The 14,537-nt window shown below is 37.7% G+C and overlaps 1 protein-coding gene across 1 annotated transcript in view; it reads left to right on the top strand.

The window, feature by feature from the left end:
• Positions 1-14,537, top strand: part of LOC149249855 (uncharacterized) — a 50,658-nt gene that overhangs the window by 30,242 nt on the left and 5,879 nt on the right. Inside the window, exon 13 of the mRNA XM_089453503.1 lies at positions 3,028-3,141. Within this exon, the coding sequence (XP_089309629.1) occupies positions 3,028-3,141 (114 nt within the window). The remainder of the gene's footprint in view (positions 1-3,027; positions 3,142-14,537) is intronic.

Here is a 14,537-nt window from a genome sequence, read left to right as displayed (position 1 = left end):
TCAGTTCAACAGAGGTCGAGTACATGGTTGCTAGTCAAGCAACTTGTGAGGCTATTTGGATGAGGAAGTTACTTGTGGGACTTTTCAAACAGAGGATGAAGCCTACGATGATACATTGTGATAATCAGAGTTGCATTAAACTCTCCGAGAATCCAGTGTTTCATGATCGCTCAAAGCCTATCGAGATCCGGTATCACCATCTTAGAGATTGCGTGCAGAAGGGGATAGTCAATCTACCATACATTCCAACAGGGGAGCAGACAACAAACATTTCGACCAAGGCATTGGCAAGAAGCAATTTTGTTCATCACAAATATAAGTTGGGTCCGCAGTAGTATGCAATACAAATCCTAATCTTTATCATGATTGTAGGATATTCCCTCTACAGACAATGTTACCGACATTGATAATCATGTTCAAGAGAAATGAATTCAGAAGCTTTCATATTTAATTTATTCAGCCTGACTATTCTATTCATTTTCAACTGCAAATTTGATGGTAATCTTTACAATGAAACAAAATTGCAACCTGCAGCACAGCCCTCCTTTGGATAACTTTTGTTACTAGTGTCCTGCCACAGTATCATTAACTGTATTATTTTGTTATATATTGAAAGAAAAGTTGACTGCTCACCTCTGCACACATTTTCTAACCATAGTTAACTTAATTTCATCTGTGACTTGAAACTATAATGGAATTTCAGAATCTTTCAATCTCATATAGATGAAAGGTCTCCTGCCACAATTCTAAACATTGATAGTTTTCTGCAACTAAAGTTAACTATTTACACATGAATCATATCTGAGAAAAAGGCCAGCTGATATGAGTTTGCTGTTGGGCTCATTGTCATACTCGTGAAATAAGCTGAAGAAAGCCTTCTTTTGAGAACTTCTATTTGCTCTTTGAACAGTTGTATCTAGGTCTTTTCTGATTCAAACTCAACTGGTGGCTGAAGAATCTCCTTGTTCTATTAAGTAAATTTCATTACGGGGGTGAAAATAGTGTACTAGTAGTTAGATCAATGTTTGTTTCGGAATTTTGTACAAACCCATGTCATGGGATTGGCAAGGTGCTCATATTACCATTACAGCACTTCATAATAGAACATGTTCTTTAAGATGCACTTTATGACATCTGAACCTGTATCTCCTAGCAAAAAGTAGCATATCTCACTTGATATTGTATCCAGAAATACTTTTTACATAAGATCTGAATTGATAGTGTATCCTATTTCTCCCTTGCCATTCCCTTCCCTACCTCTCCAGAACCTATGTTTTTCGAATCTGGACTAATTTTTTCCTATCCCATGTTGTAGGTCTGAGCTGATTGATTTTCGTAGTTGATACTTTTCTAGGGATAAATATTAAAGGAGATATGATACTTCATTCCAAATCAATGTCTCAGAAATGACACAGGGATCCACAATAACTTTGATACCTAGTGTGCATTTTTATGATTCGATTTTGATTTGTTTTCAATGCGTTTTTTGTAGACTTGGGTGTGGGAAGAGATTGGCATGATGACAAAACAAAATAATCATGCCTCTGAATGAGTTACTGAACCATTCCTCGAATCTGCTAAATTGGTATAGTTTATCTTGGTTTTTATGTTTTGCTTTTGTCTTTATCAAATATCAAATTACAGGGTTGTTTTCCCTCTTATTCTATCCATCTTTTTCTCTATTTATGTATGTTATCTCCTCCTGAAGCTTATTACTTTTGGCTGTTATCTCCTCCTGATCTCCCAGATCCTCTGATTACTTAATAAGCACTGGTTGAAATGCAAGTTAGTTGTTTAGGGTGATTCACCTTGTATAGCTTATTATTGTAGCTGCTTAAATGCATTGTTTTCCACAAAATCCTGTTGTTTTTTGATTCCTAATAACAACAGCTACATGTTATTATTTGGGCTGATTGCAGCTGATCAGGAACTTCCATTGAACAAAATGCCTTCCATTCGTCCACTGTAAAGAAACATGCTGGTTGATGTTGCTTGGCCACTTATAGGCAGTCACTTTTGGTTAGCAAAATATACTTGTGTATATTGTACGTTGTGACCTTCATTTATGGTTTTAGTTTTCTTTTTTCTTCATAATGAAAATTTCACTTTACAGTTCGAAGATATTGTATATATCATACAATCCTAGGATCCAGAGTTGTTGGTTGCATTGTATCTTGTTGTAATTGTCATATACCTCTATTACCCAGAAAGTGCTTCTGAAAACACAAAGCAATCACCATCCATACCATAAATAACTAAAGGGGCCTCTCTTTTAATATTCTGATCGCTTAGCATTCAGACAAAGTGACACCAAATGAAGAGGTCTTTTATTATCTTCCAACTAGGAAAACATGTGGAAGGCATTGAGCATCTCTTGTGGACTTGTTGACTTAATTTAACTCAACAATTTTATATGGTACCCCTGTCTTACATGTCAATTCGCGGTTCAGTTATTTGTCAATTGTTAACGAAAACAAAGATACTTGACATCATGGTTGGCTGCCATGCTCATGCTTAATTGGATGAATGTCATCCCACCAGGAGATTGCTATGAAAGCTGAAAATACATGAACATTGCAATTACATAATATAATTCAATTTTGGAATTGTTATGAAAGTTACATAATATGGTCTGGGCCCCAGTTATAAGCTTACTATAACAAATTACACAGTTTATAACCCAGTTTAAAATACTGAAATACGTACTGATAGTCTATTTGCACAAAATTTTTCCATCCTTGGTTGAGGCACCAGACATCCAATAGTACTCCATCTTAGCTATGAAAAGTGTGCCCCTCCCAAACAAAAAAAGAAAAGAGCACCAGAATGGGTTTGTTTTTAAAAAGTGGGGTGTAGAAGCTAATATGGTGATTTTTGATGCTGGACTTTGAATGTGTTTTTTTTGTTTGCATTCATAATTTTTTTCAATTATTGCATTTTTAATTTATGTAGTGAGCTTTGGGTGGTATTTTCACCTATATGCAATGTTTTGAATTCAATGCTGATTAATTGTTCGTGATGTAACAGTTTTCACCAACATCTGCACACATCCTGCTGGCTTATGGACGCCGCCACAATTCTCTCTTAAGAAGTATCGTCGTTGATGGAACAGTCACAATTCCTATCTACACAATTTTGGAGGTTTGACAATCTTTAGCCTTTATGTTCATATTTACAGATTCTTTTGTTTGAATATATTTGGTATGGCAGAAGGTAAACTTGTCACAACCCTTGCTTATCCTCAAGTTACTCCAATTTTGTATTCTGGGATGCAAAACAAAGGATGTAAAACATCCAACATAAGCTTATCACAATTCTCCCATTTGCATTTGAGGGGATTTAGTATTCATGCATGACTTCACTTTGACTTACTGTGATGCAATTTTCATTTTGGCATGCTCTTTTAAAAGTTTTGTATGGTTACTTAATATTGGGACATTGACTTGTATTGATAATCTATATTGTATTTCCGTTTCCCGAACATAATAATAGGTGCTTCCATTTGCAAAAGAAATTAAAGAATACTCAAATATCACACAACAAAGTTCTGATATGACACTTTCCTAATACTGCATCTTTAGTCTATTTGTACTATCTCCCAATAGTTATTCCACTGCCTCTGTCTTACGATCAATATATACCATAAGTCGTTTAGAATATTTTGGAAGAACAATCCTGGTGCCTTTAACATCCGTAGGTTGTTTACTACATTGTCTTAGCCTTTTTGTGGATTGACCAAAATAGGTCAATGTGACTGCAAAGTATAATACACAATAATAACAACAAAACACATGCTTGAGACATCCTTAATCAAAGAAAACCATTAAAAGGGGGTGGTTTACCAAGAACAAAAGATAAACCTAAAAGATTACATGGCACTATCTATAAGAATACAATTCTTGTGAGATACGACAAAGGGAAGTGAGCTACTCTTGCAGATGAGGAGTAACCAAACAAGGAGTTGAAAAGATGGGGGGAAGCCCTTAATCATCATCATCATCAAAGGGGAATATGCAGTGCTGTTAACCATTATATATTGGGGAAGATGGGGGGAAGCCCTTAATCATCATCATCAAAGGGGAAAACACAGTTTTGTTAGCCACTATATTGTCACCCCAATAATGATTGAGGACTTTGATTAAGAGTGGCCTGCGTTGAGAGGTGGTGGTACAATTGTCCTTGTGGGAAGGGAGAGTAGAAGAAGATCCTGTACTATCCAAGGCTGTTAATCTCCTACAGGAAGTAAAGAAGCTAATGATATTGTCTTTGCTTCAACATCTACGCTAGAAATGGGAAGCAAGGGCGGGGGAAGGTGGGGTGTAGGTGGGTGTTGGGATTGCCGACACTCCATGTTTGGTATTGGATCTAAGAATGCAGGTACGTATCTGAATATTTTGGATGTTGGGACACTGTTTAATTTCTCTACTACTATTTATGCCTATTGAGAAATCCTTAGGGCAACTTATTAGGGTTTCTTTAATTTGAGTTCTCTTTAACATGACAATTTCTTGTAATATCTTATTACTTCTTCTATTATTAAGTTCTTATCAGCAAGACAATTACCAAAACTATGAAGATCACGAAGACAAGAACACAAGATGTAGGTGCTCAGCGGGTGCAAAACCCCTCTTCTTGGAGAAAACTCGACAAGAATTATTTTCTCTTCTTCAAGAACCAAATCAAATGAGACAACCAAGACCTCTAGACAACAACAAATCTTCCTCCAATCCACCAAGTCAGCCTCCCAAGAAGATTGATCAATCTATATTCAAGTTCTCCACGAATTAATACATGACAACTCTTTCAAAGCAAATTAACAAGGGTTTCGACCCTCTCTGCAACTCCTGAACTTTGACCTGCAATAGTTCAGACCTGTAGTAACCCTAGCTCGCACATGTGATAGAAAAACAGGGAAATTAGGCTCCTTTTTCTTGACGAGTGTCTCTCTTTTTTGAGGCCAACTTGGTGGAGGAGTTTTACATGACTAATATACATGAAAACAATTTTTTGTTCTTGACATAAGAAGCCCAAGAAGGGTCTAGAACATAACGACAAGGGCAATGACACATGGCTCAATCCTAGAAGCACTCAATGGGTGCTTGACCTATAATCATAATAAATAATAGATATAGCATGAAACCCATGCTTATAAAAATAAGTTTTTCTTTTACAATACATTTTTCTTTTTCTTTCTTTTGACAAATGCATAAGACTTACATCATGTTATGATCTAGACAACAATTATGAAGACTGATACTAGTTACATTTCTCAACACTCCCTCTTAACTTGGGGGGTATTCATAATTGTTCAACTGATACAAGGTTGACCTCAATTTGAAATGTTCGAAGAAGAGTACAACAACATATGCAATGCTAGGGATACCAAAACTGCCAAGGTATCCTCCCAACAAGGACTAAGGTGTCATCAAGGCAACTTGCCACTATAGGTACCATCAGGCTACAACCTTGGTATCAATCCAACTGGATATAGATACCATCTAGGCCTCCATGCCAAGACACCAACCCTCACAGGGATCTAGGTATCATCAAGGTCAAACACTAAAACAAAGCTCCATAAGACCAAGATACCCTCCCACACTGGGATCTAGACATCATCAAGGCCAAATTATAATTGAGATCTCAACACCAACCAGGCCAAGATGTCCTCCCAAGTACCATCATACAGGCAACTTATGGTACTTATCTCTCCCTCTCAACCAAATCAGAGATATCCACCAATCCAAGCATGCTTCTAAAATATACAAACTTCTCAGGGAGAGATCAACACATCAACTACTTGTTCATCCATCTGAACATACTGTAGCCTCATGACCCCAATCACTTCCAATATATTGGTTCTTATTATCAATATGCTAGCACAATCTTCGGGATCCTGAACCATTCTAATGCTGCTTAGGTAATCACAATATCCAAACAAATCTCGACAAAAGCTTCATTCTCCAACTTCACCAGCAAAACCAAACTCAGCATCCTGCTCGACAACCGAATCTTTTTCTCAATACATCAATACCAGCAATGCCTTAGCTATTCTCCGATCTCATTTTCTCCTTACTATACGTATGGCTGACACATCATGTCCTCCCTCTCAATTATGGAGGATATACACTTTCCTTCATCCAAGCTCTTTCTTAAATAGGGGGATAATTTTATCAACAACTTTATTCTTCCAGCAACACATGTTTTTATTTTATTTTTCATCATCGTATCATCAGAGAACTTCGACCTTCCAGTACTTCATTCTTTATCTTCATATGGCAACAAGGTTATCTTTCAAACATTAATGTAATCTTCAATGTTATCAAGGTTCTTATAACTCCCTCTTTTCATCATGCTCAATATCATCACAAGGTCATCAAGTATGAGGTAGGCATACCTTTTTACAACCTTCTACAAACTATGTATCTGCAAATCTTATCAACAATTACAACCAAGTACAAATATACAAGAGCATTAACTTTATCAATGAGAGCATCTACGGTTATCAAAATCTTCAAACAAGAAAATAAACCTTGGATATTGAAAACCTAAACCTTGTACAGAAGCATTTACACCTAAGGTTATACTTTTATGCCCTAGACTTTTTTTTTGTTCAGACGAAAAAATAGAGAATCTTCATTGATAAAATGAGTTCTTACATACTTCCTCAGCAAAGGATCAAAATCAAAAGTCGGCCAAGTGATTTTATGCCCTAGACTCTTACAACAACCTTTGCTAGGGTTTTGTCAAAACTGAGATATCCAACAATTAAATCATGTTAGGGTTTCAGCCATAATGAAAGCATTTAGGGTTTCTCTTTCAAGTCCTAGAATCTTATTTCAACTTTTACTAGGGTTTTTATCATAAACACTAGATAATATCATCAAACCCTAAAAAACTAGGGTTTTTATCATATGCTGTTAATTTTAGATAACAATGGTATGTTCTATGCTTTAGAGCGATTTACTTCAATTTTTCTTATTAGCTCAATATCAATTTCTAGATTAGCAATCACATTAACATTGATAGTAAATGTAGATAGAACATAAACAATAAGCGGAAGACAAGCCAAGATAAGAGGACACAATATTTGGCTGATGTCAGGGAAAAACCCCAATGTGGGGAAAACCCTTCGATCAAATCTTCTTATTATTCTTCAAAAGTTCAGCAGAGAGAGTACAATATACAAATTTTACTTGCCTAAACATTGTAAAAAATGTCCAGTCAAACTGTAGTCAATGGGATGCCCTAACCAGAAAGTCAATGCTGGTCAAACCAACAAAAATTCTCCTCCAATTTAGCTTAGTCAAAACCAATCAACTCGACCTCCAAAGATAGTCCAAATCAACCCAAAACTATCTTGAAAAATCTGGTCAAACTTGGTCAATGCACAGTGAACTTCTCAAAGGGTTGCAGTCAATGCTGGTCAACCTTCTAAGAAAATCTCGATTTCTGTGCCTTAAATGCAGCTTGCCCAAATAGAGAATTTCCCACAAAAAACGCAGTCAAGCACTGCCAAGTCAACGCTAGTCAAAGCGAGCTGCAACTCGGTCAACGCAAAGAACTTAAATCCCAATCAAACCTTCGCACGTGTGGAGAAGAACAGGCTTGCCTGTAATATTGTACGACCCAATCAGATGTAGAGAGAGAAAGATGTGTGATGATGAGTGACCAAATGAGGAAAATGACTCTTCTATATATACACAATGTTGAGGGTGAAGAGACACATCTGTTGGGCTTCATGAGCCTACATTAGACTTTTGGCTGACCTTAACAATTTGTCCATAGAAGAAATAAATTCATAATTCCATTTATACTTGTCAAAATGAGATGATTTTAAGATCAATCCCGCACCTCTCGGAAAGAGGAATCCAATAAAAATATCATCTCCATCATATGAGCTGTCCAAGGTGGAGTTTGGCCCTATTTTCCAATTTTAACATATGCCCTAACAAACCCTAAAAAATCAAAAGGATAGGGTTTCACCAAAAATGAATAAATAGCAAAAGATAGTTATTACAAGGGTTGATATAATCTAAACACCTTAACAAAAGAATCTTTACGGTTCTATAGCAAAACCTTAGACATGAGAAAGTTATACCATAAATAGATTTGAGAGACAAAATGATCGTACCTACTCATATGATGGGGACATGGTACAAATCTTAGAATTTTAAACATACCTTGAGTTGCTTCTTCTATAAAATTTGAAAGGGCTCCCTCTTTTCATGACAACATCTTCATTGTCCATCTCCATATGAGTTTACTTTTATTAGAGTGCTGAAGGATCTAACTTGATTACCAAGACTTTATTCATCATACTCTTCATAAGATCAACATATCTATCTTATTAAGTACATGGAACATTTACTAACAAGTACCACCAAGCAAAATATACAAGTACGAAAGCATGAAGATAATTTCATTAATTTGTGGAATCTTTACAGAGGGAGAATTCTTAGGGTTTCTATATCCAAACCCTAAGTCTCATGATGTTACCTTTCGAAACATAAACTCTAGATTTTGAATCTCAAATCCAATTCTACCCTCACTAGGGACTACCTACAAACCCTAGAGACCAAAAGGCTAGGGTTTCTATGAGGGAACAAAATAAAAAAGTGTTAGGGTCTTATTTTGAATAGGGATCTCTAATTTAATATCCATCTAAGGTTTATAATCCTAGATTCAAAAACCTTCAACAAATATAAGACTACATACCCTAGACTTAAAACATATAGCAAAACCCTGATGCATATTTATATATAGACCTTTAAACAAAAACTCAAAATGAACATGTTATGTTATATGTACCTTAGAGTAGCCTTTCCTTTCTTTTTCTTGAAAGTGACTGCTTCCCAACTTATACCTCTTTCAATGTTGCCCTAAAGATGCTTTTCACAAGGTGACTTAATGCCTTACCTTTCCCTTTCTTGAAAGTGACTACTTCCCAACTTATACCTCTTTCAGTGTTGCCTTAAAGATGCTCTTCACAAGGTGACTTAACTATAGCAACAACTTTTCTTGACTTTGATAAGATCTTCAAGGCTCCTTCCACAGGTTGGTGTAATATGCTTGATGCATCTTCTATCATTGTTTGTAGTAATAGCTTTCAAGGTGATAGGATTACAGGCTCTTCTTACTGTTGTAGATTAGTTCTCCTTTTGAGACAAAGATACTAGGCTTGCTCAATGATAGACAATGCATAAAAGACTTCTTTCAGTGTCTTTGAGATTCCTATAGCATTCTTTTACAAACTTGTCCCTTAAACTAGGGCTTCCAATAAGCACAAAAATTGTTTCTCAAACATATCTAGTTCTCCTTCAATAGATGTAGACTACATTTTCCTTCAAGGTGACACAACTCGTGTGATGGAGAGGCTGTTATAGGTCTTGTCAAAGACTTGTATAATTATGAGTATGACCCTTTGATTAGGGCTTCATCAACCAATGAAATAAACCTTAGAGAACTTCCTTCGTTGGGGCTTGAAACTATACCTTTGTATATTTGTCTTGGTTCTTCTCTTTGTTCGCTATTAGGACTACTTCTTAGTCCACTTAAACTTTGATTTGGTCACCCTAATATTGCACAGAACTCGGTAACTTCAGATCTCGGTGGTAATTTCAGACCCTTAGATTTATGCTTAGAATTTTGATCTTCTTCACAAGAAAACTCGACCTTGAATAGGCTTATGGTCTAGCCTTTTGGGTCTTTAAAACGTTGCTTCTCGGCTCCTCTTACTGCTTCAGACTATAAGTTCAGGCCTGCGGCCTAATTACATAGGTTTTGACTTATTAACAAGCCCAAAAATGTGCTCTTTCCTAATTCGGTTTTTCCTCCTAGGAACTCGGCCTTGAGGACTAATGCAAGTAGTCTCATTACCTTCCAAGTTGTGATCCTCTAACTGCCTTTTATAACACTGCCCTTAGCTCTGATCCCATGTTGAGAATTCCTTAGGGCAGCTTATTAGATTTCTTTAATTTGATTTCTCTTTAACATGACAATTTCTTGTGATTTCATATTACTTCTTCTTCTATTATTAAGTTCTTATCACCAAGACACTTACCAGAGCTATGAAGATCACAAAGACAAGAACACAAGATGTAGGTACTCATCCAGGGAAAAACTCCTCTTCTAGGGGAAAACCCAACAAAATTTCTTATTTATTCCTCAAGAACCAAATCAAATGAGACAACCAAGACCTCTAGACAACAACAAATCTTCCTCCAATCCACCAAGTCAGCCTCCCAAGAAGATTGATCAATCTATAGTCAAGTTCTCCACGAATCAACACAAGACATGTCTTTCAAAGCAAATCAACAAGGGTCTCGACCCTCTCTGCAACTCCTGAACTTCGGCCTGCAATAGTTTGGACTTGTAGGAACCCTAGCTCGCATGTGTGACAAAAAAACATAGAAATTTGGATCCTCCTTTTAATTGACTAGTGTCTCTCCTTATTTTGCTCTAGTTCTACCTCTTTTCTATGCTATTCGCACATCTTCTTTTGCTCTTGGAATTTCATATTGAATCACTTGGATGGATGGATCACAATAGGTCGAATGCACTTCTATATATAGTGATTTAAAGCTCCCTTATGAGGTCGACTTGATAGTTTTTTGAGGCTGACTTGGTGGAGGAGTTTTACATGACTAATATACATAAAAATATTTTTTCTTTCTTGACATAAGAAGCCCAAGAAGGGTCTAGAAAATAATGACAAGGACAATGACACATGACTCAATCCTAGAAGCACTCAGTGGGTGCTTGACCTATAATCATAATAAATATAGCCTGAAACCCATACTTATTAAAATATTTTTTCTTTTTCTTTCTTTTGACAATTACATAAGAATTACATCATGTTATGAGCTAGACAATAATTATGAAGACCGATACTAATTACATTTCTCAACAATGCCAATATCAAGAGTGGTTCCAAGGGGCTTGATATTCCTTCTAGTAGAAATAGGTTGGAAGTATGATTTAATGATCTGGTTGGAATAACTAAACAAGATAGGTAATGACCCATTAGAATCTTAAAGGACAATACAATCTGCCTTGAATAACATAGTAAATTGCGTACACCCTGAAAATAATTGCTCTTCAATCTCTACCTGCTAAGGAAAGCATATTATCATATTATGCAAATAGTTTCTTCTTGAAGGATATGGAGGTCATTACAACTTACATTTGACAAGAACACACTTTGAAGTTTGAACCAGCCAAATGAGAATCTAAGACCAATTGTCTATTGTTGTCGGCATCGTAAATAATCTGGAATCTGGATGAACAAAAGGGACTCAAATATTTTGTAAGAATTTTGTGTAAACGGTCAACTTTGACCTGAGAGGCTAAGAAGTTGAGTTTTTGGTTGTCTGAATGAATCTTAGTTGCAGTGTAAAGTGGTATGAAGACTTGTGGTGTAAAGTGGTATGAAGTTCAACTACAAACTTTAGACTCCAATTCAAACTCCAATCTCTATTACAAACACTCAAATATCATTCAGGCTTGTTTTTGATCACCAAGATCACATATGAGCGTAAAGTGAGAGCATACACAAACTCTCTTGAGACTCTATTTAGACAGATAGGCCGAACCTTTTATGATCTTCCAGATCGCAGACAGTGCAGGAAAAGAGTATTCACAGACTGAGACGCGACTCCAACTCTCGATGGTAAGAATGAGAGCCTTGCCCATTATTTGTAGGATTCTAGCTGGTCTTCCCGATAAGTATGACAACTACTTACAGGTAAAAGTTCATGACATGCTAGTTGTACTAAGATTTGGGTCAGGAGTGGACTGCTTCTGTTATCTCGTCCCTTAAAGGCCTTTCGACATATGGGGCCCTGAATTGGACACAGACACTGACCATTCCTTACAAAGTGGAGTGAGTATGCCACCCATAAAGCGATCCAAACAAGGCTAGACACTGACGATTCCATACAAAGTGGAGTGAGTATTCCACCCATAGAGTGATCCAAACAAGACTAGACGTCGAGTGAGTGCACCATCAATGGAGTGATTTAGTAGATTCTGTCAAATCATTAGCAATCCATCTGATTTTCTAAATTATGGAGCTCTTTCTGTGACATCTCTTCATTTGACAGGTATCGGCCTGGTAAAGGGAGAAAATAGTCGTCAAGGCACCTTTCTACCACTGACCCAACCATTAGTGGGTGTCCTTGCGGCAACATATATTCTCCTTGATATGATGTCTTTACCTTGAGTGTTAGCTGGATCTCTTCCCCGACTATGCCAATCACATGATTCTTTTGGTTTTTGAGGGCTTTTTCAAATATGACTTGTTCTGGTGGATCTAATTTGGAACATTTTGTCTTTACAAATTTGAATTTAAATTTGATCCATAATCTTGATTGGGCTGCTTTAGTAATTCATTTTGTAAATTCAAAATTAATTGTGATCCTAGGTTCCTGTTACATACCATTTTGTGGGTGATATTCCTAGGAGAAATGTTTTCACCAAGATGGTCCTCAGCTGACAACCAACAAACCCTTGCAGCTACCAACTAGCTCATTGTGCCATTTCTTCGCCACTTGAGCCAACCATGTGGTCCCTCACCCATCTGTCATGATCGTATGTTTGAAGGTGTGCCTCCCAAACCTAAAGGCATGCCTTGTCATTTGGTAATTGAGTATTGTAGTTTACTTATCATGGAAACTTTTAGGCATGGATTAATTGGGGGATTTGGCGGAAATAGTGGGCTAGGTCTGTGCTCTTGCCCCCTAGACCTCTTTGGATGTTAACCTTGGACCCTAGGCTTGTGGGATCTCTCTTATTGACCTTTGGGCTTTAGGGATGGTACTACGTGGGAAATCTTGATTTTGGTTGCGTGGTCCCGTTCCCTCACCCACATATATCACTCCCCTTTCGCTCATTATAACACCATTCATCATTCCTCCCACCTGGGTCCACATTCCTCCACTAGGTCCAAAAAAGGTTAGCCTTCCCCTCCCCTTTGTCCACACCTTGGGTCGGGCCTGAAACAATGCTCGGAGGTTGATGCAGCTAAAAAGAAAATAAAAAGCATAATTGGCCACATTCAATAGGTAAATGTACCACAAAATGCAAAATATGGCCGGGAAAAACACATTTAGCATGTGGGCAAAAACCAATGCATGAGCTCTACCCCATTCCCATAGCCATCACCCTGGTTCCTATAGGCCCTAGATGAGCCTCCTCTATCATCCAGGAACCCATGATTGTCCTAACCCCTGGTGGGCAATGAATCACCCTACCTCAAGGGGGTACCCATTGCTATACTTTACACATCATACTCTCATTCCTTGAGCCCCGAGTAGTTAACCAAAGAAAAATCATAAAAGGCAAAAGGAATATGAAGAAGGGTGGAAAAATCAAGGTTGGGGCAACTCATGTACCACGATTGCTCCCTCCTATACATTATTTACCCAAGTGTGGGCTTCCCTTTATTAGCTACCCTTGTACCTTGGCATGTGACCCAGGATTGCCCCTTTCATCCCCTACTCCGTTCCATCACTTTATCACATGCCACCACCATTTGAAGGATGTACCAAGGACATACTACCCCCTTTAAAAGTAGAAACCACCTAATAGGGTACTTGGTTAACCCCCCTTGGAGCTTGGAGACATTAGCACATGCCAAAGCCCACTATGGAAGGGCATGCCATTATGAAGTGCCCACCTGTTGTCCATGGTTTGTAAACTCTTTAACTTGATTTCTTTAATGACTTGGTGTACTGGAAGGCAAGGGGTTGTATCGGATCTTATGCAGGATTACAAATGGTCTCCATCTTGGGTTTGGTCTCCCTATACGAGGTCCTAACCGTCCAAAGGGTTGCATTAGAACATGTAGGGTGTGTGTAGAGAGCCATGGCTTCCACAGCAGCAGACAACATTCCATGGATCCCCAAAGTCATTTAGAGATTGCTCGTGGTTCACCTATGGGACAAGGAAGATGCATCTGGTTCACCATGCTTACTTGGCCCCATAGTTACATACGCATTTGTCAAATGACCCAGGACCTGTATGATGATGTGGCATCACTTTTACCATCATCTGAGCCCTTGCAGATGGTCTGCAGGCATCTTCGATATGTTTGGAGACCCATGAGGACACTTGTGTGCCCCCACACCCATTTGGGAGCACCACAGGTTTATTATTTGGAGAACAAGGGGCCAACCCCTTGTCCACTGCTTTTGGGAGTCCTATTTCACATTATGGCACCTATGGACTTCATTAGGCCTCCTCTAAGGCCCAATGACATGTATTATTGATCATTCGACCTCTTGAGAGGCTTACTCTTTTGATTTTGAGCTAGTTTGGTGGGCTTGTCACCAAAAGATTGTTATTTTGCACATTATTTTATTTTAGGGGCTCAATTAGGCCTCATTAGGCAAATCAAATTCATTTGGACATGTATAAATACAAGTGAGATGATTCATTTCATCATCATCACTTGGTTTTGGACTTGTATCTCTTTAGAGAACTTCGCTATTCTTCTGGGAGGACGAAATTTTGGAGCATGGAATGAATTTTGATGTTTG

This window comes from Pinus tabuliformis, chromosome 7 (genome assembly GCF_031772625.1).
Source record: "Pinus tabuliformis cultivar Carrire ecotype Pingquan chromosome 7, CPIR1, whole genome shotgun sequence".
In the NCBI taxonomy this organism is placed as follows: domain Eukaryota; kingdom Viridiplantae; phylum Streptophyta; class Pinopsida; order Pinales; family Pinaceae; genus Pinus; species Pinus tabuliformis.
The sequence above is the reverse complement of the archived record's forward strand: the minus strand, read 5'-3'. Positions and strand labels throughout refer to the sequence as shown.